This window comes from Hippopotamus amphibius, chromosome 16 (assembly GCF_030028045.1).
Source record: "Hippopotamus amphibius kiboko isolate mHipAmp2 chromosome 16, mHipAmp2.hap2, whole genome shotgun sequence".
Lineage (NCBI taxonomy): Eukaryota > Metazoa > Chordata > Mammalia > Artiodactyla > Hippopotamidae > Hippopotamus > Hippopotamus amphibius.
The window spans coordinates 35,150,962-35,178,301 of NC_080201.1; the positions used below are offsets into that span (position 1 = coordinate 35,150,962).

At 54.6% G+C, this 27,340-nt stretch overlaps 1 protein-coding gene across 1 annotated transcript in view; it reads left to right on the forward strand.

Annotated features, from left to right (window-relative positions):
* The first annotated feature begins 4,164 nt into the window (after positions 1-4,164).
* The window catches only part of ZNF423 (zinc finger protein 423), a 333,017-nt gene continuing 309,841 nt past the window's right edge, over positions 4,165-27,340 (forward strand). The window contains exon 1 of the mRNA XM_057713582.1: positions 4,165-4,360. Coding sequence (XP_057569565.1) covers positions 4,321-4,360 — 40 coding nt within the window. The 5' untranslated portion in view covers positions 4,165-4,320. The remainder of the gene's footprint in view (positions 4,361-27,340) is intronic.

A 27,340-nucleotide genomic window follows, 5' to 3' on the forward strand; every position in this document is an offset into this window, starting at 1 on the left:
AAACTCATCTCATTTTACTTTATTGTCCTACCTTGTTTTTGTCACCCACAGCCCCTCCTGCATTCACCAGACTGCTCTGGATGATGCCTGCTTCTTTCTGAAACTCAAGGAGGAACCTCACTTGCTGTGTGGCTGGGGTTATACGCCACTAGGAGCAAGCAGGAGTGGACAGGGAAAGACAGAACCTTGGGTGAGAGGTATCCTGTCCTCCAGTGAAGTTGCCTGTTTATGTGAGCAAGGTCTTATTTGTTTTCAAAAAACATGAACTTGTAATTTCTCTTGCATTTATGATGGTGGCTTCTTATGGTTTACAAAGGCTTTTCCCAGCCTCTCCTCTGGGTAGGGCAGGAGCAGCTGTCCCCTTTGCAGAGGAGGAAGAAGAGGCCACGGGGGGGGGGACTTTCTCATGATAGGAGGGGCCCAGACTCTTGGATCCCCTGCAGGAAGTAGGCAGGTGGGATACAAAATGCCACCTGAAAATCTTTCTGGTCTCAGGTCGCCAGGCTGGTGAGAAGCAAAGCCCAGGCGGCAGGCAGCTAGCCCTGCTCTCACCCAGTGCCCCTTGAGACCCTTTCAGCAGGAGCTACCGGATTTTTGCTGCTCTGGAATTTTCCTTAAAAAAGCATATTTCTGGAAGGAGTTGAAAATGAAACAAGCTTCTGAGAAAGCGGGCCGGGCCAAGGCGGGGACGAGGTCGAGCTCCCTCGGCACCCTGACTGCCACAGAACTGGGAGCCGGCGGCCAGGTCTTTGGGGGGAGGGGTGGGCGTCGGGACGCGAACGTGTGCGACGGCGACGCTCGGGAGGGGACCAAAAAACTTCGTGCGCTTCTCCAGGACCCCCAGCCCTTGTGTATTAGTTCCCTGGTGGGTAGATATCGCCTGCCCTCCATCCTGTTACCCCCACCTCTGGCCTTTGGGCCTTCCGCGGTTCCGGAGGGTGGGAAAAGGGTAGCGCCGCGGGTCGCCAACCAGCCCCCCCTGACTAGTGACCCCTCCTTCCCTCCAGCAGCCCCTTCCCCACCGCGCTCCTTTGGTCCACCCCCCTCTCTCTCCCGGCTCCCGGCTGGGCACGATCCACAGTGTCCAGCCCCCCAGAGAGCCTGGGAGGGCGAGCCGGGAGCTGTTCTCCGCCCCCTCCCCCCAGGAGGGGCAGCCCGCGGTGGGGGCACCCCGGAGCCGAGGCCAGTCGCCCCCCTCCCCCAGCGTGTGCCATCTGCCGCCTGTCAGCCTCTCTCCGCGGGCCGCGATCCCAGGCGCCGGCGGGGGTGGGGAGCTGCTGATTCGGCCCCTCCTTCCTGGCTCCTTCCCAGGCGCCTTGCGGCCTCTGCCCTCGCTTTGGCCCCTGGCACCCCTTCGCATCTTCACCCCGGCCATCCCCGAGCTGCGGGAGGCAGCTCCCATTTCCCTCCGGGAAGGCTGAGATGTTGGACACTCTCGGAGGCCGGAGCCGGGGAGGGCGGTGATCCAGAGGGTGGCGGCCCTGATGGGGTGGGGGTGGGGGGCGGCTCTCAGGGCTGAGTCCCGGTTGAGGGACGTCTCTGTCCTGGTGCTGGCCCCTCTAGGGGTCCTCGCTCTCGGTCTCCCGGTGGCAGGGTGTATGCCTCGGCGGCGTCGCGTTCCGCTGGCCGCCCGACTCCACCTCGGAGACGGCCTTGAGCGCGCCAGCCCGACCCCGCTCCGCAGCCGCGGGGGGCGGGGGGGGGGGCGGAGGTGGCATCTACCTCTGCTGTCAGCCCAGCACGGGGTCAGATCCCGGAGGCCCAGGGCGGCGAGCAGGGCCGAGTGCGACCGCGAAGCCAGCCGAGGGGGGCGCGGGCCGGGCTGGCGGGCGGGCTGGCTGGGGAACGGCGGGGCGCAGGCGCCCTGCTCGGGGCGGGCGCCGTTGCCCGGCCGGCCCCGGCGCGGCTCTCGGCGGGCAGCAGGTTTCTCCGTGAAAGGTTGCCCTGGGTAACTCGTCTCCGAGGGGACACAGCCCTCCTCTCTCCAAGTGGCAACTTATCGATCCGCGAGATTGATAACCCCCAGCGCCGCGCCGCGCACCCGCTCCGCTCTCCCACCTCCCGGGCGAGCCGGCCCAAGGTGGCGCCACTAGTCCAGGGAAGGGCGGGGCGGCCGGGCGGGCGACGTCGGGTCCTTCTACCCTCCCTGGACCAGCCTCCTGCCGCTGGTGGGGGAGGGGGAGGCAAGGGAACGGTGTGGGGAAGACTCTTCCCAAGTCTGAGCCCTTCCCCTGCCGGCTCCGAGACCCAAGCCTCGACTGGGTCAAGCGCGGCAAGGACCTGAGGCGCCCCCTGGTGGCTGGGGCAAAACTTTGTGTCAAGCAAGGAGCTGGTTTATCAGTCACTCTTGGGGGGAGGCGGTGCTACTGCGATGTTCTGGGGCCAGGGTGTTTCTTTTATAGTCTTAGCGAAGAAGCGTTCAACCAGTCGCGGGAACCCTAGACTCAGGTGTTGGGGGCGAACAGATTTAGCCCAGTGGTGGAAGAGTCTGTGGATGTGGGGCAGGAATGATTTCCAAACACCGAGCGGTGGGCAGAATCCGAGAGGGAAAAGCCGGGTTGAGGGATAATGCATATGCGTGGGGCATAATTTGTGGAGGTGGCAGTGCCAGGGCAACTCACCCCAGTTTGCCCCCCTCTCCCCAATTCCCTCACTTTTTGCAGTTTGTGATGCAAATGCATCTTGGCGAGCTTGACAGCACGCGTGGGCCCCGTGTTTGTTCCCTCCTCCCGTCCCCGGGGCCGCCAGAGCCGGAATCCGGGCCCCGCGTGCCGGTGCGGTGCCCGCGCCCGCGCCGTGCCTGCCGCCGCCGCCGCCGCCGCCGCGGTCCGGGTTTTGCGGGCGGCCGGAGCTGTATTTCCAGCGCTGTCCATCGCTCGGTGCTGTTGGCCCTCTCTCCGTCTGATCCGAGCCGGAGCAGTGCGGGGCGCCCCACGGGATCAGAGCGCTCCCCCGCCGGGACTCCGCTCCTCACATCCTCCTGCTGGGACCCGGCTACATTTCCAGCCAAGCCTGGCTTTATTATGTGTCTCTGCAGTGCAGCCCCAGCAGCCGGATCGGGAGGAGGAGAGCCAGCGACCACAAAGAAGACAGGAGCGCAAGGGAGGCTGGCGGGCGGGCCGGCGCCGGCTGGAGCGCGGAGGAGCCGGGGCGCAGCCGCCGCCGCCGCTGCCCGAGAGGACGGGAGCCCGGCCGCCGCCTGCTCGTCCTCCTCCTCCGCCGCCGCGGCCGCCGCCTCCCCCCTCTCCGAGCCCCTGGCCCATGGAGGCAGCTAGCGGGGCCGGCGAATTGGCACCGGCCTGGGGATCGGCTGCGCGCCGCGCGCTGAGCACTGCAGCCCGAGGGCAGGCAGCGGCGGCCCGGCGCACGGGCTGAGCGATGCCCGGGGCACGGGCGCGCCTGCCCGCCGCCGCCTGAGCGCCCCCGCGCGCCCCTTCCTCCTCCGGGGGGCCGGCGCCGGACCGAGCAGAGAGCCAGAGAAGGGGGCGTGAGCCAGGGGCCCCGAGCCGCGGCTTCCGAGCGGCTGCGGCCGTTTCGAGCCCCCCAAGTAGGCTGAGTTGAGGGATCCCCTTCCCCATCCATCATAATCTCCAAACCAGGCGTTTGGGCATTTAAAAACCATTAATATTTATTATTATTTTTTGTGCGGCAGGGGATAATTTGAAGGTGTTTTTTCCCCCCCCGGGGGGTACTGAGCTTCCGCGCTCCCGACCGCCTCCCGGTCTCCTCCCCCCCTGAGACCCCCACGACTCCAGCCCCGACCCCCCTCCTCAGATGGGTTCATTGTGAGCTCCGCACCGGGCTGCGTAGCCGGACGCCTGCAAACTTTGCACAAAAATCCGGCAAGGGGCGGAGGAGAAGGAGGAGGAGGGCGAGGGTGGCGGTGGGGTGGGGGAGGGAGGGAGGGGGCCGCAGGGGCCGGGGGCCGGCGGGGGGTGGGGAGGAGGAGGGGGGCGGCTTTTTTTTTTTTTTTTTTTTTTTGCATAACTCGGCTCGGCCGAGTGGCCTCCGGACTCCCCGCGCCGCTGGGACCGCCGTTGGGACCGAGAGCCCCCGGCTGCCGCATTGCAACAGGCAGGGCCCCGGCGCGCCCCCCGGGCCTCCCCCCGCCCCGGAGCGGCCTCGGCCGGCCCGGGCCGCCCCCCCCAGGGAGGCCGCCCCGGACCTGCGATCCGCTCCCCACAGCTGCCGACCCGGCTGCAAAAAAAAAAGTTTCCGAGAGGCAGGAGGAGGAGTAGGGGGAGAAGGGCAGCCCGGAGCGGCGGGGGGCGGCGGGGGGAGCCGGCCGCGGAGGGCGACGGAGCGCCGGGAGCCCCGGACATGTCCAGGCGGAAGCAGGCGAAGCCGCGCTCGGTGAAAGGTGAGCGAGCGAGGCCCGGCGGAGGCGCGAGCGAGCGAGGAGGGAGGGAGCGAGGGAGGAGGGACCGGCGAGCGGGCGGGCGGCCGGGGACCCGAGCGAGCGAGCGGAGAGGAGGAGGAGGCGGCGGAGGAGGCGGAGGCGGAGGAGGAGGAAGAGGGGGGGGAGGAGGAAGCCGCGAGCGGGAGGCGGAGGCGGTGGAGGGGGCACGCGGCGGACACCCTACCCGCCCGGACCCCCTCGGGGCCCGGCGCCGCCGCCCGCGGGGGACTCGGGCCTGGGGTCGCCGCCGAGGGGCCCTCGCTGCTCCCTCTGTGCGGGCCCCGGGCCCGCGTGGCCAATCAAGGGGTGCGGGCCCGACTTGGCGGGGATTGCGAATCTCGGCGGCGGCGGCGGGCGGGCGGTGGGAGGAAGGAAGAGGCGGTGAGGACGGGCGCCCCGGAGGCCGGTAGCTCCGAGGCGGCTCTCGCTGGGCCCCGGGCCTTGCCGCCTTTCCTGGGTCCGCGCCTTGTCGCTCCGGGACGCCGAGGGCAGCGGGAGGTGCTTGCGCGCGCCGCGGCCCCCGCCCTGGCCGCCGGGCGCCCCCTCCCCGCCCCCTGCCCAGGCCGCCCTCCCGGCCCGGGCCCCCACACTTCCTGCCTGCTCCACGGAGGCCAACCGGGCCGGGAGCCTCCGCCAGGAGTTCATTGTCTGCGCAGCGCCGGCGGGACGCGGGTCCCCAGGGGAGCGCCGCGCCTGCCGTGCGCGCCCCTCCGCGGAGAGCTCCGGGGACCCGACCCCGGGCACCCACATTCTCGACACCTAGGCCAGCTTCCCGTATCGGGTCCCCGGAGTGCACACGTTTGTGAGGACACACACACACACACACACACACACACACACACACACACCCCCACCCCGTCTCTTCGTGTCCTTGCCTCGCTTTCTATTGCTACGGGGCGCCCGCGACCCGAGCGGGCCCCTGGACATAAGAAGCCGGGGGAGATGCCGCGTGAGGGCCGTTGAACCCCTCCCCTGCCCTTCTCTCCCCACCCGCTGGCCTCTCCAGGCCTCGCCTGCTGCTTTATCCCGATTCCATTCCCCCCGGGTGGGTGCCCGGCCTCCCTCTCTCCCGCGCTGGGAGATGGTAGAGGAGGGACAGGATGAGAGCCGTTACGTCTCTGGAGCCAAAAGTCCCGAGGCCCTTGTCCTCTCCCAACTCCCTTGATGACCTCTGGCCCGAGCCCAGTTCTGCTCTGAAAAGTTCATTTCCTGGAGGCCTGCGCGGGAAGGCTCAGGGGCCCCTGCTCCCTTCCTGCCAGCCTTGCTCCTGGCTGGAATGGCTGGGACTGAATTTGGCAGGGAGGGTCTTGAGACACCCGCCATTGCTCCCCTTCCAAAGTCCCAGGAGATCGCGGGCACTCGGCTCAACAGAGATTCTCCCTGTCATCTTAGAAGCCGACCAACTCAGTCCAAACTCAGCAGCCCTGCTGCTCTCTTTCCTCTTTTTCCTTGAGAGAAGTTGGTCTTGTTCCCCTCATCCTGGCAGGCATCCCGGTCCTGGATAGCCTGACCTGTTCCACAGAACCGGAGGGTCTAGAGGGTGTTCTGGTTGAAACCAAAAGAGAGACCTCAAGAAGGGGATAGGAAAATGGTAGATGTTTGTCCTTTTGCTGAATAGAAAGGTTTTCGGCTTGAAATAATATTTGATTTCTTTTCTCTTTGCCTGGCTTACTGCTCACTCCTTCAAGAGCCACTTAAGGTGGCCCAGAAGAAAATGTACAGTTGGAGTCTCTGGTTGGAAAAACAGTTTTATCTAACTTGGGCAGTTGATTTTGAGTCAAATCTATGTATAGAAGCAGATTTTTCATAGAGGAAGTGCAGAACTTACCTACTTCTAACCTGAACCTATGCCTCCGTACCTCCTTTTTTTAGAAGGCGAGGCACAGAAAGCAAAGGTAGGACAATTTGCCGGGAACAGATGGGTGGGTGTTTCAGAGTTGCTGGAAGCTAATTCTAAAACCACTCTGTGTATCTCTGAGAAAGACTCAAGGATCAGCCTTCGTCCTTTCAAAAAATTAACCTAGACATGATTTTTAATGAAAGTCTCTCTCTCTCTAAATGTATATATGTTCATGTATAGCAGAGAAGTCAAGCTATTTGATGGGGGGAAGACAGCAAAGTGGAAACAAGACCAGTGTATGCATTTTGAGAAGTGTAAATATCAACCACACAGCGCCTTACTGCCCTTAGAGTCTGAGATCCTCTATTTCTTGCCGTGGTTCTTTGCATTTTCCTAAAGCAGCTCCAAACCTTGTCTTACCATTTTGCCATTTATTCAGTTTACGGGGGTGAACAGAGTGGAGATGCGGCCACTTATCCAGGGAGGAATTAAGAGGGAAGATGATTTGGATAGGAGTTACAGCAGGTGATTGATTTGTTGAGAACTGCCCTGTCCCCAAGCAATATCCAAGAGTGTGTGCTTGAGTGTGGACAGCTCGGTACCAAGTGTTTAAAATGACAAGGTCTTCACCTTTAAAGATACTTCTTAAGGAAAAGGGGGTGCCTTTTAAGTTTTATTTTATTTTGCCTCCACCGCTGTGAGTCAGGGCTAACGTAGAAGCATTGTGGACTTCCCCAGCCTGAGCGTTCTGCTGTGAGAGTCGCTTGGCTGTATAGTTTGTAATTGATCTCGGAAATGTGAAAGCCCATAGCAGGAAGGAAAGACAGAAATATAACAATTTCTAATGGATGCTCAGAAAGTGTGATCTGAAAGCACCGGCATTGGTGCTTTGAAAATCAAACAGGCCTTGGTGGGAGGCGGGTCTCACTTCCCACTCAGACACAACCTCCCTTCTGGAGTGGGGTCATTTGTCCCTTCAGGATATTTATGCTTCTTTGGAAAATCCAGCTCCCAGGGAGGACACCCAACAAATAGGGAAGGGGGTCAGGCAGTAGGACAGGGGGGAGAATAATCCTCATTGGTTTTCAGAAGCCTTGTGATTAAAAAAAAAAAAAAAAAATCACACATACCAAAAAAACCATGAATGTTACAAAAGTCACATTTTCTGACTGATTTCTCCCTCCCAACACCATTCTCTCCCTTTCTGTTTCCTGGTGGTATGGTGTGGCTGTTGTGAGATGATTTGTTCCCTTTGATAATTTTGGCCTCATTCCCCGGGGCTGTTCCCATCACATCTCACTGATGTTATTTCGGCTGATGATATCAGGTGGTTTGTTAACCTGTCTCCCTTTACCCACACTGCCTCCTCAGATCCACAAAACAGTCTCTCCGCTTATATGGAAAATTAATACATCTTTTTCCCCAGGCTCAGCTTAAAACTTTTGAATCATTGGTAATATTGTTGATTTTCTCCATCGAGCCTGTTCATTACAGTCCTTAATATTAATTAACACTCAGGCTGTGTCCACGCACTCCCCAACCCCAGCATCCCAAAACTACCTCCAGTGACTTCTCTGTGCTCCTCTCCCCTTCTCTGTTTTCCTCGCCTGCCAGCCCATAGCTCCTCCAAAGTCCATCGTATAAATTTGGTGGTCTAGGGACTTGGGAACAGTGTAGTTCGCCACTGCTCATGTTTCCATGGAAATAATTGAGATGTGATAAATAGAGGCATTCTGAGGTTACAGGTTTCTTGATTCAGCTGAGACCACATACAAGTGTAAATTGTCGAGATTTGTTTGGCTAAATGTACATGATCTTGTAGGAAGGGCAAAACAAATCCTTTATAGGTTCTTTAGCTTTCTATGTGGATTGGGGCAGTTAACATTTAATCCTAATGTTTAACCTCCCCTTCCTCAGTTAAGTCACCAATTCTCAGCTTTGGAAAGACCTGTCTCACTCTAGAAAACATCCTTTATGTCTAGTAATTACTGTTTAGGTTCTTCCACTTATTTCCTTGCCAAAACTTAAGAAGGGATAAAATAAGAACTATGTGTCTTGAATAGGAGAACCCTGCTAAACGTTTAACCATAAGGTGCCGAGTGTGCATTGCACGTAAGGTGCAAAATGCTGGTGACTTTATAGTCATGAAGTAATTGGGTGGAACTAGTCGGGCACTGTTGTGGCCTGCTGCAGTGTGTTAACAGAGGAGGAGAAGGAGGAGAAGGAGGAGGAGAAGGAGGAGGAGGAGGAGGAGGAGGAGGAGGAGGAGGAGGAGGAGGAGGAGGCAGAAGCAAGGGGGGAGGAAACTGGAGTGCAGCATCTGATACAGCTTTCCTAGCTGGAGACTAAAGCTGCAGGTGTGGTTCAGTCTAATAGAAAGTTGCAATAATTGCTATATCGGTAGCCAACTCTTAAGCTGGTGGCTGTGGAATTCTTCCCCTGATGTAGGATTTAATAGTCTGGCAATTAGATGCATTGATTTCTCTTAACTGTTCATTTGGATGTGTAAACGAAAGAAACCTGCCACCGATGCAGACGGGCTGCCTGGCTCTAGGGAAAAGGTTGATTTAGGTGGTGGTGGTAGGAGAATGGATTCTTCAAGGCAGTGTGGGGGCCAATTCCCTCTTCTTTTAAAATTTCAGCCCATTTTGCAGTAAAATGACCAGCATCTGTTGTTCAGATACTGTTCAAAAATAAGCAACAGTGTCCAGTTCTGTCTGAAAAGTAAAAACATCCTCTTCTGCTGCAGATGTGTATAGAGTAACATTTCTGTCTTTGAGTGACTGGACTCACTCTCGTATTTTTGGCAGATGGTCTGCTAGGTACCAGAGGGAGGAGCCACAAAACACCTTGGCTCTGAGCTCCAGAGGGACCTCCTGCCGGAAAAGGAGTGAGTCCTCTCACCCCCTCCTAGGGCCTGGGGTCACCTAGACCACAGTGGCTCTGTCAAGCCCTGACGAAGTGTGGGAACACTGTATCTTGGACCCCTTGGCAGCTGGTGGGCTATGTGACTTCAGTGGCTTGGGGAGTGGGTAGATAATGAACTCTAGCACCTCTTAACTCCCTGCTCCTGGACCTGCTGGTATCTGTAAGCGTCACTAACTTCTGACACGCAGGCATCTAAAACTGTCTTGATGGTATGAAAGCAGAGGAGGGCTAGCTTTCCTCTTGGCCCTATCTTTTTTTTTTTTTAAACCGAGGTGGATGGGTGGGTTTAGTTAACTCTTTGTTTGCCCGAGGTTAAGATGGACTTACCTTTCCTAAACCTTGTCCATGGTACGCTGGTATTTGCAAAGAATAGTATCTTCCCGTCTTGCAAATATTTGCAATAGATGTCAGGGTTCCTTTCTTATCTGTGGGTCCAGGGTAATTACAGCAGAATACCTTGAAAACTATTAGTGGGCTCCCTGTTACTGTGGGTAGCTGGGGAAAACCTTGATACACCTTGGTTGGTGAATTTGACAATTTCTGCAAATTCCTGCATGTTGGTCGGTAATCAGAGTAGTTTTGCACACAGAATGGACTAATTAAGCCTGGATCGGTTACATCCCGATTGAAGTTTTTGGCACTGTCAGCTCCCTCTGACTATGGGAGAGGTGGGGTGGAGTGGAGTGGGGGAAATGCTGGTAGAAACTTTTGATTCATCGCTTACCTGCCGGGATTGGTGGCAGCCAACGATTGGGGTTGTACACTCAGTAAATAAAAATACTTTACCTCTTTCAGGGAGCGCCAATTAGCTGATTGCTCTGTGTGGCTGTCTTTAAGGAGGATGCTATTTTACCTATCTTCTTGTACAAAGGTTTGATTTTTAATGTCTTGTGAAAAGGATTCTCTTTGTCTTGATTGATGTCAGGAATAAAAGCATGATGGTAATATCCCTTTGAAAGCTATTGTATTGTCAGCCCTGGCTGACAGCAGGAGGGCCTCCCAGTGTTATAGATGAGTGCTGTGAAAACACTGACATTTTCTTTGTTACGTTGCTGTTCTTCTACTTGCAAAGTCAATTACACAATGTCGGAGCTCAGTTACCGAGTTGACTTTGGAACTAGCAATGTCTTTTCATTCTCTTCTTAGAGAGATATAATTTTCCTTTGTTGTTGTTGTTGTTTTGTTTTCTTTCCCTCTCTTTTTGACCCGCCTCCCTCTGGTGACCACCCCCTCTGCCCCCCAAGAGTCAGAACGCGTTAGGCAGGCAAACACTCCGGTTTCAATTGTGACAAGTCAAATTCAAAGACTGCCACGTCGTTATCTCTGAATTCTTCTGCTCATTCACATTTCAGTGGCTTCTTATTGATATAGTGGCTACAACAGCCAAGATACATCAAAAACCCATCAAATGAGATTACGGTGTTGATAATCTCTTCTCAGGTTGGTTGCTCTGGATTTGGGGTCCTTAAGGTCGGCAAATTCCAGGTTTTCTTTCCTTTTTTCCTGACCCAGGCTGAACCAAGTTCCTGGGTGATGGGACCCCCAGCAAATAGTTCTCTGCTGCAGAAGATTTATAAGTATTCCAATCTCAGAGGCCAGGGCTGGTGAGTTTTGGACGTAGAGTTTTGGATGACATCGTAGTAGGGATAGAAGGGTCTCGTGAGAGAACCTTGTCACCCACCCTTCTCCCACTGCAGACGGCAAATGCAAATTATAAGGCTCTCCAAGGTGCCTTTACTGGGTGCCCTTGAACTCAAGAGTGACTTTCATTCCTGTCTAAGTGTGTGAAATCCTGCTGCTGAAAGGGAGGCAAGCTTGAAATGTCCCAAACTGAAAATAGTCAGGGTAGATGTTTTTATTTATGCCCCTCCCACCCCCATGCCTCCCTTCTCCAGAAAGAGAAAACCTGAAATTCCTTAGTTCTCTGAATCTGACCGCCAAAGAGGCAGCTACCTGAGAGAGGACAGAACTCGGGGCAAGGAGACTGCTGCCGCTGACTCCAGATGACAGGGACGCATCAGGAAACTCTGGCCGAGGACACTAATTGTGGGCCCCCAAAGTTATTATTATGAACTGCCAGACAAGAGCCCGTGTTCACCAGCAATTTGTCAGGACTAATTTTGTTTTTCTCCAATAATTGAAAATTAATGTCTTGAAGTGAAAGCAGATGTTCATGTCATCTTCTGAATTGGGATATAAAATGGGGCTCTGTAGATGGGCTCACTAATTTAACAGTAATTTCCCTCTCTCAGCTAATGGGGGTGCTGGGGCTGACGTCACCTGAGGCCGGGGTTGGGGGAGGAGAGCATCAGCTGTACCAGTTGTGCTGTCTGAGGTGGCGGGAGCATTTGTTTTGCAGGGAGAGCATGTAAATAAAAATATTTCCTGGGGCTATGAAACTTGGAGATTTCATTATTTTTGAATACTCATTCGTGCGAGAGATATTTATTGAGATAATTCAAGGCTTTATGCTGGAAGAGGTGAGGGAGCCTTGGTTTGGAACGATGTGGATTCCTACAGGCTAGAGAATCCTCTGCACTGCATTCCTCCCCTCGCCTGGAGTGAAGCTGCTTAAAACTGCAGGTTCCTGGGTCCAGATCCTAGAGGTGCTTTGCCCAGCTGGTCTGGGGAGGGGCTCAGAGCTCTACATTTTTTTTCCCTTTAAAAAAATTGAGATAAGACATACATAATGTAAAATTTACCATCTTAACCATCAAAAAATTTTTCTTAAAAAATTTTATTTATTTATTTATTTAGGCTGCACTAAGTCTTCATTGCTTTGCGCAGGCTTTTCTCTAATTGTGGTGAGTGGGGCTACTCTTTGTTGCGGCACTCAGGCTTGCGGTGGCTTCTCTTGTTGCAGAACACGGGCTATAGGCGCATGGGCTTCAGTAGTTGCAGCACATGGGCTCAGTAGTTGTGGCTCACAGGCTCAGTAGTTGTGGCTCACGGGCTTAGTTGCTCCAGGGCATGTGGGATCTTCCTGGACCAGGGATCGAACCCATGTGCTCTGTATTGGCAAGTGGATTCTTAACCACTGCGCCACCAGGACAGTCCCCCATCTTAACCATTTTTAAGTGTCCAGTTCAGTGGCATTAAGTATGTTCACATAGTTGTGCAACCATCACCACCATGAGCTTTCATTTTTAACCAACACCCAGGTGGTGGTGGGTTTCAGGGGGTGGGGGGGGTCTTACCCATCATCCTCCGAGGAGGCCATCAAGTTCAAGGCCTCCATTTTCCAGGGAGAGATGAGAAACAGAGGCTCCAAAGATGAAGTGACTTGGAGAGCTGGTGATGCTTTTCCTTGCCCTAGTGAGAGAGGGGGGACTGGTGTGCCCAAAGCCCGGGCAGGGCAGATTAGGGCTCCACCAGGGCTGGTGGGCTGGCGGCCCAGCAGGTGGGGTGCTTAGGAGCTGTTGAGTAATCTGGTGACCACTCTCAGGCTGAGAACATTTGTTGTCTCTCCTTGGGGGTACCGTTCCTCTGGAGACTGAGACTGGCAGGTGTGAGGTTGCCCTGTGGCCCCCACACCTGCCTGCCAGGACCCAGGCAGCCCTTCTGACTTACCCAGCCCTGTGCACTTCAGGTTAGTGTGTCTGTGATGGGGAAGGGGAGGGACAGCTGTTGTGGAATGGCCACTTAGTTGCCTTGATTTCCAGTCCTAGAGTGCCTACCACCTTTGGCCCTCAGGTCTGGGTGCTACAGACGCTTATACTGTTCTCCTTGGAGGTGCCAGGTACCTTTTTCTCCCCTGTTTTTTTTCTGTAATTGAAATTTGCCCTTTCGTTACCTGGGCATGAATTATTTTTGCAGCGTTGTCATTCCTTATCCCGCTGTGAGGTTTATCTCTTCTGTTGATCCTAATTAAATAAAACATACTGTTCACCTAACTCCTGTTGCACTGAATTTTACCTGCCTGAGGCAGAGTGATGGCCATCTGGGCTTGGTTAGGGAGCAGGGCATGGCTGGATAAGGGAGATGGGATGGTAGTGGCTGTCACATCTGGGCTGGGTGTACCCCCTTGGCCTGGGGGCTGCAGGACCTCATAGCCATCCGCAACGTATAGCATATTTGTGGTTCCCGAACCTGAGATATTGCTTTGTCCCTAGTCCCATGGGGCTGCAGGTCTGGACTTGGGGAAAGGAGAGACAATCACCAGCTCCAGAGAGTCCCCAGGGAGAGGGTGAGGGAGGAGAGCAGGCTCCCAGGGCGGGGGGGATGGAAAGAGGGGGCAGGTTCTTGTCACCCGGGGTGGAGGCTGCAGAGAGCCCTGGGTTCTCTGGGGAGCCTCGAGCAGAGCATGTGTTTTCAGTGCCCAGGACAGCTCTGCAGATGCCCTGTCCCCTCAGGGAGAGAGGAATCAGCCAGGGGCCTAGGCACACATGGTGGGAAGACTCAACTATTTTTGCCTTTGAACTTCTCAGAATCCTGAAGATCCCAGGTAAAAGAGGAACCTTGGAGGCTACTTTCTTCAGAATTCTTCCAGGATGTTTGTGGCCTCCTTAGTTCCATCCAGCCTGGACTCACACACTTTCAGTCTCAGGGAGCTCACGACCTCCATGGCACACCTGTGCATTTTTAGCTTGAATTTCACATGTTCTTTCCATGAAGCTACAGTTCGCCTCCCGTAATGTAGGTGCATTGGTCCTGGGTTAGTCTCCTGGGGCCACAGGGAGTAACTCAAATCTCCAGTCCCCGAGTCCCCAGGGCAGCCTTGTTGAGAGTTGGTAAAACTGGCCTTGCTCTACTCGCCCAGGGGGAGGATTTTTTTTGTATAGGATGCAGTCAGCCTGGTGGGCTTCCAGGAAGCCACGCTCATTCACAGATGACCTTGATTTGGGCTTTTGAGTCCTTGTATTTAAAAAGAATTTGTTAGGTGAATGAGTAAGTATGTAAACTGTTGAGGGACTAAATGAATGGGTAGACAAGTGAATGAGTGAATAGTGAACAAGTGATTGGTTAATGACTAGATGAATTCCTAAATGAATGAGTCAGTGAGTGGGTGAACCGATAAGAAGCACAGATCATCTTTAGGGGTGACTTGGGCTCACAGCTGGCATCTCTCATGGTCTCTCCTGCCCCCCTTCCCCTCCCCCAGTCCCTATTTTGTTTAGGAGGTGGGGAGATGCTCCCCCTGGAGGACGGGGAGCCCTCATGCCCCTTGGGGTTGGAATGCTTTGTGCCCATTCTCCCCCTTCATCCTCAGCCCAGATGGGGGCGGGTGTGTGTAGTAGTCTCTGCTGTGAGATTGTACCTACTGTGCCAAACATTGTGCTAGACTGCAAAACATTGTCTTCAAATGATAAAAGCAAAACGAGATTTTCATACTAACTTTAAATAAAACAGAACTTATAATTCAGTAAACTCCCTTCCACCCGCCCTTCCTGCCACAATCCCGAGTGGGCTTAGACGTGGACATATTTGACCCAGCTTGGTGCTGGGCAGGACTCTGCAGTCTAGCCTCCCTTAAGCGGCCTTCAGGACCTTCTGCATCTTTCAGGGACAGTTTGCCCCGAGTAGCACTAGGAGTGAGGGACGGGTTGGGAGAAGCAAGCAGGAAGGAGAAAAATGCGATGTGTTTGTGGGGAAAAATGCCAATAATAGAAAACTCAGTGTAAAAAAGAAGGACCCTCGACTCCCTGAAGGTCTGAGTCAAGACTGATTTATTTCTTTTGCAGGGGAGGGTTGTGGTTTGGAGGAAGCATGCTCTGTGATCTTGAGCAGGACAGCTCCCTCTGCGGGCCTCAATTTTCCCGTCTATGAAATGGGATGGAACCTGTTGGGTTAGCCATCTGTCTTAGATGGTTCAAGATTTTAATTCCTGGAATGGGAAAGCACAAGGCGCTTTGGCTTTAAAATAATACAGACTAGAAAGATACTGTCAGATCTTTTCAAGGTACTTTTTAAAGTGACTGGTCCACAGAGAGAGAAGTCTGAAGAGGCAGATCTGGGGACCCTACAGCAGGGCACCTGGCTCCTCCCTTGCTCCCCTGGCCCTTTTGAGGGTTGAGGGGAACATCGGCTACGAGAAGACACGTCAAGGGCTTGATTGTGATGTCACTATCTTTTCACGTGTCTGACAGTTCCGCCTGAGGTGCCCCTGGCTCTTCTGGCCCCAGGGCCTTTGCCAAGCATCCTTGCAGCAGGCTCTCTGGTGCTTCTCTAATCCAGGGGCAACGCGGGCGGAGAATGTCTGGGTCTACACATGCCCATCCAGGGTCACCAGCATGGCCGGCGCTGATCGCGGGGAGGATACGGAGGGTTAGCAGCCAAGCACTCACCTGTGCCAGGCCCTGCCTTCAGCTCCTCCCACCTGTCCCCCCATCAGTTCTCACAACAGCTCTCTGACTTATCTCAGTGTCACAGGTGCACACACTCAGGCCCAGAAGTACCCTGCCAAAAGTCACATGCCTGGAGGGGGCGGAGCTGGGATCAGCCCAGGGCTTGTCCAGCTCCAGAGCCTCAGTCCATCGCCATTCCCTTCACTCCCCCAAGGGGCCCGAAAAGATAACAGAGAAACTCATGCTTTCTCCAGGGGCTGGAGGCGGCCCTGGACTCCGGGCCAGGAGAGAGGGCCGCGAGCAAAGGCACGGGAGGCCTGTCCTGCTCCCCACCCATCTGTGCTCTCCTCCTTTGGGGCTGTCCATATCCACATCTTAAAAAAAAAAAGACCTATACATCTTAAAAAATAATTTAATCCCCTTCTCCCCCAGAGATGAGCACTGTTATCCACAGTTATCTTTCCTCCCAGACCTCTTCTGTGGTGGATTTACACAAAAACATATGTATATACACCCATGCACATAATTTGAAACCTCGATAGTATCATGTAGTGCTTGACCAGCACACTTTCTGTTATTTGCTGTTTTCACAAAACAGTGAGTTTCCAGTCTGGTTGTACATTAGTATCATCTTAGGCAAATAAAGAAATGACATTACCTGGGCCCCACCATGGACCAAATAATCCAAACTCTTTGAGGATGGGGCCCCAGATCAGTTTTGTATTTTAAAGCTTCCAGGGTACTTCAAGGATGCAGCCAGGGTTAAGAAGCATTAGTCTATGAGATAGCATCGTGTTAACGTTATAGACTACTCCACTTCAGTAGTCGTAATGCTGTAGAATGGGTGTACCAGCATTTATTCACAGTCCTCTACTAATGGACATGATTCACTGTTATACACAAGGATGTAGGGAGCACCCTTGCTTATAAATCTTTGTGTTTCTAAGCCTACATTCCTAGAAGCGGACTTATTAGGTCAAAGGGTAGACACATAAAATTTGAAGAATATTTCCAAATTGCCCTCCACAAAGGCTATGCCTTCAGTAACAGTGTGTGCATGCATGTTTCTCCTAATTCTTGCCCACATATGATGTGTTCCTTTTTTCTTTTCTCCTCCTTTTCCTCCTTCTTCTCTTTCTGCCCCCAACCTTTTCCATTTTGCCAATCTGGCAGGCAAGAAATAGCTCATTGTTTTAATTTGTATTTTCCTGATTACTAGTGAGGTTGACAATTTTTCTTATCTTTATGTAACATTTTTATTTCTTCTTTAGGAACTGCACTCTGAGCTTGAGGGTTTGGGCATTTCTTTCCCTCAACTAGTCCTTTAGTCATGTCTCTTATTCCTTCCATCCATCATCCATCCATCCACCCATCTATCATCCATCCATCATCCATCCATCCACCCATCTATCATCCATCCATCATCCATCCATCCACCCATCTATCATCCATCCATCATCCATCCATCCACCCATCTATCATCCATCCATCATCCATCCATCCACCCATCTATCATCCATCTATCATCCATCCATCGTCCATCCATCCACCCATCTATCATCCATCCATCATCCATCCATCCATCCTCCATCATCAAGTCTGTCCATCTATCATTCATCATCTATCCATCCATCATTCATCTATCCTCCTCTCCCCTCCCCTCCACCCTTCCCTCTCCTTCTTTTCCTTTCCTCCATCCATCCATCCATCCATCCATCCATCTCCTGAGTATCTTTACCCAAGTGAGTATCTTAGCCTGGGCTCCAAGGAGAATGTAGAGATGAACCAAATGGAAGCCATGCTCTCAGGGAACCCACAGTCTGGAGAGGACATACAACCCTAACCATAGTGCCAGACACGGCAGTCCAAGGAAGAGGTGTAGGTTGAAGGCTGAGAGAGGTTGGAGGGGTTCCTTTGATAGGGGGAATCAGGCAAGGCCTGGAAGAGGGGGTAATATTTGATTCTTTCCAGAAAGATAGAATCACAACACCCAGAACAGCTAACATTTAATGAGCTCCTCTGGTATGCAGGCACTGGGCCGTACACATTTCAGGCAGTATCTCATCTCATCTTGACACTCACTTCTCACTGCTCAGGTGGGGGCCTTAGGCTTTTTTTTTTCCCTCAACAAGAAATAACAGATCTTAGAGAATCCTTAGCTCAACTCCCTTGTCATGGGAATGGTCAGACTTTCCCAGAAGGGCATATCAGATGTCCAAGGTCATATGATGACCTTGTGGCAGAATTGTGTCTGGGGGCGGCAAGGATGAGTTGGGGGGATCTTGCTGCCGCCACTGACCCAGGCCAGGGTTTGCCTTGGGAACAACCTTGACCCCCTCAAGCTGTAGGGGGTGTGGGGGGATTCTGAGCAGGCCGCCCTGGACTCCCACTTCTTACTCACCCACTTCCTCACCGTGTTATTGGTGAGCCTCAGCTTCATATTCTATGAAATGGGGGCTCCCCTCCCAGGAGAGGTGTGAGAAGGAGCTTTGTAGGACTGAAATGGCCATCCGGAGGGTTGGGGTAGGATTCACACTCCAGAGCAGCCTAACCTTGCCGTTCTCTCTCTCTCTCACCTGTACGTTTGTGCTCTGAATGCAGAGCCAGAAAAAACGTGTGGGAAAAACCTAGCTTTTAATCTGTCACCTGCTGGGGCCGCCCCCCCCACCCCCCCCGCCAGGTGCCAGGTTCTGCCTTTTTAAAGGGGAGCACTGGCCAGGCACAGGGGAGGGGATTGTGTGGGCTGGCATATGCCCCAGATGGGTGTGCATGTGTGTGTGTGTGTGTCTTGTGTACATACATTTGTGAGTCTGTGCACACGAGCTTGGGTTCATCTGTGTGTGCACGTGTATGCGGGCATGTGTGCATGTGCACGGAGGTGCGTGTGTGAGTGCCAGCCTCCCCGGGGAGGAGACTTGTCATTGCTTGCATGGTCCAGACCCTCAGTACAGGCGTAGAGAAAACGCACATGGGTGGTAGACATTGTGAATTTAGTTTGTATCTATTCATTGGGATACTTTTGGAGCACATACTACATGCCAAGCACTGTGCTGGACTTGACTTTGCTAAAACAAAGAAGCAAGTCCTTTCTCCTTGCTAAGATTCAGTTGACATCTGTAAAGTCATGATTGTGAGGGTGAGAAATGAGTTTATAGTCTTGTTTCCCAAAATGTATTCCAGGATTTTGTTGATGTTCCACCAAAAGAATAAAAAATATTTTCCGTGGCCAAACACATTTGGCAACCACTGTGTTAAATGGAGTTATAAGGTTTTTTTTAAAAAAACTTTCAGGGCTTCTCAGAGTCTTTAAAATGCTAATGTGGGATTCTCTCAGACCTGTTAATAGTCTCGGATTTTAAAACTTACTTGATCACTTGTCAAGGAGTCCTATGACCTGGGTCCTGTTTGGGTTTCTAGGCTTTGAAGGTCTACTGTCATTACTGGTTTGCTCATTCATTCATATGTTTATTTATTCATCTCACACGTGTTTATTGAGTACCTACTATGTGCCAGGCACTCTCAAGGTGCTAAGGCCACAACAGTGAACAGACGGAAGTTTATTCTAGTGGGGGTGAGAGGCCATCTACAAGTACCTGAGTCAATAACATAATTTCTGGAAAACAAAGCTGGTCCTGGGATAGGCAAGGAGTGGTGGGGCAGGCTGTCCAGACAGGACCATCTGGATGTGACACTTAAGCCCAGGGTGATGAGGGGGTCATGAGGGGAGCTGTGGGCTGGAAGCCTTTGCACTTGGTGCTTTGGAGGGGCTAGGGGATGTGGGAGGTAGGGGTCCTTCCCTGGGCCTCTGCCTCCTCAGCTGGGAGGACACACCACTGGCCCAGCCCTCTGTGGTTTCTATAACACAGTCAGGGCTCAGAGAGATGCTTCTCTGGGTGAGGAGTCAATCTGATGGGGCTCTTTTTGAGCAAGGGCGACTTCCAGCTCCCAGTCTTGCCTTAGGAGCCCCAGTGGCGCTTCTCGTGGAACCATGTAGTCCTATCTCAGTGTAGCCCTGCGCAGATCACCACAGAGGGCTCGGGATGGTCCTTTCCCGCAGGCCGGCTGCGAGCACCACCTGGCAGAGCCCCTGCCGGTCCCGGTCACTGCCGGGTCCCCAGTGCCTGGCACTGGACCCACATTCCCATCCCCATCTGACAGATGGGAAAATGAGGCCAGGAGGCTCCCACAGTCCATTCCCTCAGAGGCCCAGCCCAGAATCCAACCCTTTTCCAAGCCAGGGCTGTGACCCGAGGCTGGTGGGATGGGGAGGACAGAGACTTCCCAGACGGGACGTAGGATTTGGGGGTCTCAAGGACCCTCCTGGGGTTTGTCTGCAGAGTTGCCCGGTGTAATTTGGGTCCCGGGAGATGAGGGATGGGGAATGGAGAAGTGGTGGGGAAGCGGAAGAGGTCAGGGTGAGTGGGAGAGGGCGAGGAGATCCGGGAGACCCGGGCTTGGGGAGGGGGCCTGGGGGAGGGACCTCGGGGCCCATCCCGCCCTGCGAGCCCGGCCCGCCGGCGGGGCGCTTGGGAACGCCGCCCCTCCCCGGGCTCTCGTCTGCCCGCCCCGCGGGGCGGCCCCGGGACCCCTTTGAGGCGGCCGTCCTGGGAACGCGTTGGGCCGCCCCCCGCCCGGGAGGGCTCCATGGCTGCGGCGCAATAACTCAGGCCCAGGTTTGGGCACAAAGCGGCCGCGGCGGGGGGCCGGCTGGGAAGGCGCGGGCCGCGGCGCTCGCTCGCGCTGCCGGGGTGGGGCCGGGGCTTGTTCTGCACCGCGGGCCGCCCCCGCCGCCCGCCCCTCGGAGTCTGGGGCTGGCCGGGCCCAGCTGGCGCCCCCGGGACTCCCGAGTCCTCGGCCCAGGGCAGGGCGGGGGCGGGCAGGAGGCGGCGGCGGCGTCTAGCCCACAGCCGGGTGCCGGCCGGTGGGTGGGCTGCGGCCCCCGCTGGCCAGATGGGCGCCCCCGGAGGGGAGCCCGGTGCCGACTGGAGCGCTGATTGGCCCGCAGCTTTGGGGCGGGGCTGGGGGAGGGCCGTTGACCGCAGTAGGGCCCCTCCCTGAGTGTCTACAAGTAAAAAATAAATGTCCTCGATTGCTTTCGAGCACTTCACATTTAAGCTTCACAGCAGCCCGATGAGGTGGGTGCTGTGATTATCCCCGTTTCACAGAGGGGGAAACTGAGGCACACGGTGGCAAAACGAATTGCTCGCTGTCTCCCACCTGGGACCAGACAAGATTTGAACGCAGGCGCTCTGACCCCAAGGCCGCGCTTTGCCCTTGGCCCCTGCCTGGCGCCCAGGCGCGCGTGTATGGGGATTATGGGCGTGGGAGTGCAGTTCAGAGTTTGCGTGTGTCTATCTATGTACGTTCAAGAAGTTACAGACAGAAGATTTACAAACAGACCTAGTGATTCTGGGTTTGCCGCTTAAAATTCACTCATTCATTCATTCACCGAATGGATATTTCGTGACTTCATTCATTCCCTTGGATGCATATTTCTGATTCTGTGCTAGATCTTATTGCTGGGTGCACAGTAACAGGTGAAAAGGGCTGGGTCCCTGCCTTCAGGGAGCTTGCAGTTTCGTTGGGGGCAAGGTAGAGACTGGCAATAAAGAGTGAATAGTTACACTAATGTGCAGGTGGGGTGGCCCGCAGGTCCTTTCTGGGGAGTCCTGCGACAGGCCTCTGGACCTTGAATTTGAAAACCCTGGAGGTTTGCACAACCTCTGAGCACAGAGTGGTTCCAGAGGTTCTCACGGGCACCTCTGTAGGTTGGAGGGGTCCCTCCTCCTTTTCCAGATGAGAAAGGGTGATCCAGAGAAGCCCACAGCCTGGCCTTGGCTCACATGGCACATACGTAGCAGAGTTGGGGTCCAGTTGTCAGGCTACTCATTTCCCCATATCCCATAGACAGGGGTCCTGACCCCCAGGCACTGGCTCTCTAGGGCCTAGGGCTTCCTCTGCACACCGTCAGGGTTGGAGGTGGAGGGTAGGTCCTGATGCCCCATCACTGGCACTTCAAGTCCCTGAGCTATCCCCATCCCTCTGACCTCCAGTCAGGCCAGTGAGAAGACAGTTGCCCTCAGACACCTACTGTATCCACAGTTCAGTCTGGATTGGGTATCTGAATGGGCTTTATTCTGAATTTCATGTCTCCATTGCCTCAAAATACCCATTGCTCAGGCTAGCCCTGGGAGCTCGAGGCTTGTTGTAGATTCCGGGTGTGAGCTTTGGGTAAGGCTTGGCCTGTCCTCAGACCTCTCAGTTCATTTTGTCATTTTGTTAGGAGAGTTGCAAGTCTGCTCTGCGCTGTGGACACAGGTTTGGTCTGGGCCACAGGGATGGCAGGGAGGGATGATATTTATGGAGGCTTGGTGCTTGCTGAGTGCTTTATACATGTTTCCTCATGAATCCCCTCAATAGCCCTGTGAGGCTGATACCATACATTTGCCATTCTGCAGGTGAGGAAGCGCTGAGGGTCAGCCTGAGGTCCAAGGTCTCATGTCACAACCAGGCTGTCTGACACCATGTGCCTGCCCACGTCACTCCCAGAGCCACCTTCTGTACTCCTGGTAGACCAGTGGCCTCCCCTCCCCCAGGAGCTAGGCTGGGAGACAGACCCATAAACAGTGATGAACTCTGAGGCTGGTAACACCATGTTCCCCTTGAGGACCCATCTGGTGGCCAAGTCCACACTCCCCCATTCCCCTCCCCCTCTCCTGCCTGCCTGGGCCTACTCCTCAAGTTCAGCTGGGGGAGAAGCAGCTTGGACACGCTGGGGTGGGAGGATAAGGCCAGGTCCTTGGGACATTTGGGGCGGCGAGTGGACAGGGCTGTACCTGCTTCCTGGTTTCTTAGGAACTGCACAGCCAGGCCAGCCCCTCTGTTTTGCTAGGTGGGAGGTGCTTACTTGCTGCGTTTAGGGTGGGGAGTCCTCCCTTCTACTGTCCCCCACCCCACCCCCAGGCCCCAAGAGTCCAGCTGGCTCAGCCCAGGAATCTTGGATGCGGCGTTTTGGGGTGGGTGGCCTTGCCGAGGGAACTCAAAGATTTAAAGGGCCCTGTCCTCTGGGCCTCTCTGTTTCCACTCAAACTGCCCCTTAAGCCCAGGATGTGGCCTGTGAGCCTGCATCTCCCCCTACACCAACATGTTCCCTGGAGCTTGGGTTTGAACCCAGGGCAGGAGCCCCTCCGGGGCTGGGTTTCCAGGCAGCCCTTCAGCGGACGCCCATCTTGGCCGAGAGGCCCAGGAGGAGCAGCTCTTCCCCTCCCTCCTGAAGTCCCTCTCTCTGGGCACAGACCCTCTGCATTCCCTTGCCCTCTACCCCCTCCTGCGCAGGCTTCCTGGAACCCAGGGACCCTGGAGGTTTCTGGACCATATCGAGTTGCCTGGGTGGTTGTTTCCTTTTTTTTTTTTGGGCCATGCAGGGTGGAGGAGCCGAGTGAGAAGCCGATGACTGGGCCAGGGCCAGCCAGGGGTGGAGGCCGACTAGAGCCCGTGTTTCCCAAGGTCGAGCTGTGGCCCCCCAGCCCCTACCTCTGAGGGGCCTGAAGCCTGGCTTCCCCTCCTAGCTGGGACCAGCCCTGTTTGGCATTTCCTGCATCCTTCCCTTTCACTTTGCACTAGGCTCCCCAAGGACACCCCTCAAACTGTTCTCCCTGGTGACTGGGGCCTGACTTGACCTGGTAACACCACAGTCCTGCTGAGCCCGGGCCCAGGATGGGGTCACCTAGACTGCTTCTCCCCAGGCTGTACCTCCTGGTTGGACTGCTGGGCCAAGCTGGGCCCACCTCCTGGTCTGAGCCAGGGGCCGGGGGCTGGTGGGGGGGGTGAGGGTCTGGAAGAGGCTGAGGTTGGGGGAAAACTGAACCCTTAACGCCAATGGGTGGGAGAAAGAGAAAGGCCTCTAGGCGCAGGAGGCTGAGCTGAGGCCCCTTGGAGTTAATTCTGAGGTGATTTTGAGAGCCCCCAAGTCCTTGGCCGCTCTGCCCTGGCCCCCCAAGGTCCACCGCACACATGGTTTTGCTTTTCCAGGCATCATCTCCTGGTCCCCTCCCTCTGGGTGCCTTCTGAGCTCCTCGGGCCCCTCCCCCAGTCCTCCTGGGCCCCCTCCTTCCTCCTTGACCCACTTTAGTCCCCTGTTGCTGGGGGAGGGGAGTGCACAGCCGGCGGCTCTGATCCTGGCTGCCTCCCCCCCTCTTCCCTTGGGGCGGGCTCTGGATGGAGCCAGCAGGCTGAGCCGGCCCGGCCCCAGGGACTGGCACACGGCGTGCTCCGAGTGGCAGCCTCCCTGCCCCCTCCATGGACAGACAGTTCTGGACAGCTGCCCCTGCCTAGGCCCCTGGGAGGCCCTGCCAGGGCCAGGCTCCGGTTTCCCCCAGCCTCAGGGAGCTACTGCTCCAGAGGTCCCTCCTACGGCTGCCTCCTTGCAGAGCGCACTTCCCAGAGGGGCCGTGGGGCAGGGCCAGGCCCTAGCCTCCACCCATTCTTCTAAATCTCTGTTGGAGAGACTGGAGCTGGGGTCAGTTTCCATGTCTGCTGTTGATCTGTGTGGCCTGGGGAAATCCACCAAACTCCTCTGGGCCTCGTCTATGGGACGAAGGGTTTGGACCAGGTAGCTTACCTTTATTGAGCGTTTACTGTGTTCAGGAGTCAGCTAAGCATTTTATATTTACGATCTCATAGGATTGTCACAATGATGTTGTGAGGCATGCTCTCCTAATCTCTATTTTAAAGATGGCAACTGTGGCACAGAAAGGGAAAGTAACTTGCTTGAAGTCACACAGGCTGATGAGATGAAATTTCATTGCCCTAGCATTCTAGAATCCATCCTGATACTGGGGCTGTTAACTCTTCCCGGCCTACTGCATGGCTGTCTAAGGACTTCAGATCCTCCTCCGGGGGTCCTGCCTGAGTCCCCCCATCACTCTATCCTGCTCAGGTGTTGCGTGGGTCCCCAAGCCTACCCCCTGCCCTGCAACAGGCTGTGGGAAGCCAAAGCCCCAGGATGCCTGCCAGCTGGGAACTCACTCTATCTTGAGTCCTAGTTCTGTGGTCCAGGGGCCTGGCCCTGTGTGTGATCACTCCTGAGCACAGGATGTCCTGGCTTCCAGCACTGCCAACGGTAGGAGCCATGAGCCAGCGGGAATTTCCGCATGCCCGCCCTGCATGACCACCAGCCCAGCCCTGCGGAACCCCCCCATGCACTCTCCCCCTCCTCCCTTCCCACAGCCCCGCCAAAAAACAAATGTGAAAAGCATAGTGGCAGACCCTGAGGGTGCTGTTTTAAATTTGGGATCCGTGCTTCTCTAATCTCTGCCTTCTCTGTCTTTTCCTCCTTGAGTCTTGACATCTGTCCGTCCTCTGGGAACCTTTTCACTTCATTGTCTTGCTGAATAGAGGAGGGGGTGGGGGGTGGGGAGGGTGGGGCTGTGGGAGCGAAGTCAGGACATCTTTTCTTATTTGCCTAATTTCCTCACTTAAATGTATCTTGTGATTAAACATTTTCTTAGCGAGTTTGGTCAGGGCTGCGCCGAGTTTCTATTCATAAACATTGGCAAGTGAATTGAACAGCCCTGTTTGTATTAGCTGGAGGTTTCATTTGCATAGTGATTGTTCTTATGAAACAAAATAATCGCTTGCAGTTTATGAAACTGTATAAATACTGGGGTCTGGAGCCAGGCGCACGCGCAGACCTTTCTTCCTACATGGAGATCCATCCATCCGGTTTGGGGAGGAAACTCAGGCTCTGGGAAGATCTTCTGGGTGGAAAGATGTTTCCAGGGCTGTGGGTATTGCCTGGTGGGTGGAGCCTGTGGACCCCATTCAGGTCAGGGGCACGGGAAGGGGGTGGGCCGAGATGAGTGCAAGGAAATCTTCAGACTCCAGTATCTGCTCCTTTTGTTACTCTTTCAGCCTTTTTGATTAAGGTTGCAAACTGGTGGCATGGGGCCCAGTGTTGCCCACAGATATGTTTTGATTGGGTTGTGCTGTGTTTAAAAGAAATAAACCAACATTTAAGAATGTGGAGATTTCACAGAAACATTCATTCAGATTTCTTGCTCCTCTCTTGTAACAAATGGGCAGATCTGGGGACCTCTAGGCCGACCTTCCTGCCTGGTGACAATCCTGGGTGGCGGGGTGGGGGGGATGGAGACTGTTCCAGCAGGTGGGGTGTATTCAGCACAGCCCCTCTGCGCAAGTCACCCATTTAGGTGCCTGCTGGCCCTGGCGGATTTGGGATTCTGATTGCAGTGGGTCTGTTCACCCAGTGTCCTGCAAGCTTGAGGCTCAGTGTTTCACTGGGACGCCTTCTGGGTCCCTGCTGATCTGTTATGAGTTGTCTGCTTAGGCTCTGCCTATTTGAGGAGCTTCCCCTGAGTCCCCTGGCTCTGCCCCAGGGGCTCTGGGTTCCAGGCCTCCTGATGTCCATATTGGCCAGGAGCAGAGATCTGGAAAAAGGAGTCACTTTGGGAGGTCACACCCTTTATTCCCAGGAGCTTGCCTTTGCTCAGAACATTCCTGGCCTGCTTCTCAGAGGCTCCCTTTAGAGTCTACTGCCCCCAGAAGACAGGCGTTTCATGACCTCACGCTGTTTTTTAGACTCAAGCAGCATCGCCCAGCTTGGTCAGCATTGGCCTGAATGACTTTTTAGCTGATTCTAATACATTTTAAATCTACTCGTGTTGGGTGGGCTCAGAATAATACCTGTGCAGTTGCAAATAGCTTGACAAAGGATCTGGGCTGGAGTTGGATTTAGAGCTAAGGCATGGTGTCTGCCCCACACCCCGAGATGACCCGGCCTCGGCAGCAGAGCCCTCACATATTTGGTGGCTTTTCTGGACCCTCCACATTGTAGGAGGAAAAGTCAGAAGCAACAAAGAAAGTGGGTGAAACTGATGAATGCTAACAACATCTTCACTCTGCAGAGCTCTGTCCCATAGCCTGGGTATCTTGAGCACTGCTTATGAAAGTAGCTTCTGTAAATCCCAGTGTGCTTCCAGGCCTTCATCATGGACAGCCCTGGTTGGAAACTATACTCAGTGCTCTGGTGTCTTTTATATAGTGTCTCATGTTATCCTCACAGCAGCTCTAAGTGGTAGTTATGTTATCCCCTTTTTATAGATGAGGAAGTGGAGGCTCTGAGGCCCAAGGTCACACAGCTGGTGAATGGAGGAGTTGAGATCTGAACCCAGGCCTCCTGGCTCTAGAGCCCACATTCCCGATATAGATATAGACATAGACATAGACATAGCCATAGACATAGATTCTCCAACTATGAAATAGGGAAAGTGCCCCCACCTCCTAGGAGTATTACAAGGATTAGATGACCTAGGTAAGATTTCACTGTGACCTCTAACCTCTCCTAACACGGACTCAGGCATGGTGAGGTGGTTTATTTTTTTTTTACTGTTATTGGATGGTGTCATTAAGCATAATGCTTTCCCCCCTTTTCTCCCTCCCCTGATCTTTATGATCTATTTTTTGACCATTTCACTGCTCTGGATAGAATTTTTCCCCAAGATCCTGAGGTTGGGAATTTCCCCTGGAGGGAGGATTGCACCTCTGATTGGTTGGGGCACGGAGTGGCACAGAGAAACCTAAACGGTCTGGAAAGAGGAAGAGCAAGCAGCTAGGCCAGACATTTAGTTTTGATAGAACTGGCTGGCTGATAGAACTGGCTGGCTCCCATCCCCTATCAGTTGGGATGGGAGACACGAAATCCAAGTCCAAAACAGCTCAAGCATAAGGGATGTAATATCTCATAGGATGAGAAGTCTGGAGGGAGTGTGGCTTCAGAGTACTTAGTGAAGCAGGCAACACTATCAGCAGCAACTCACATGCCTTCCATCTTTATGCTCAGTCCTGCTTAACACTTGGCACTTGCCCTCA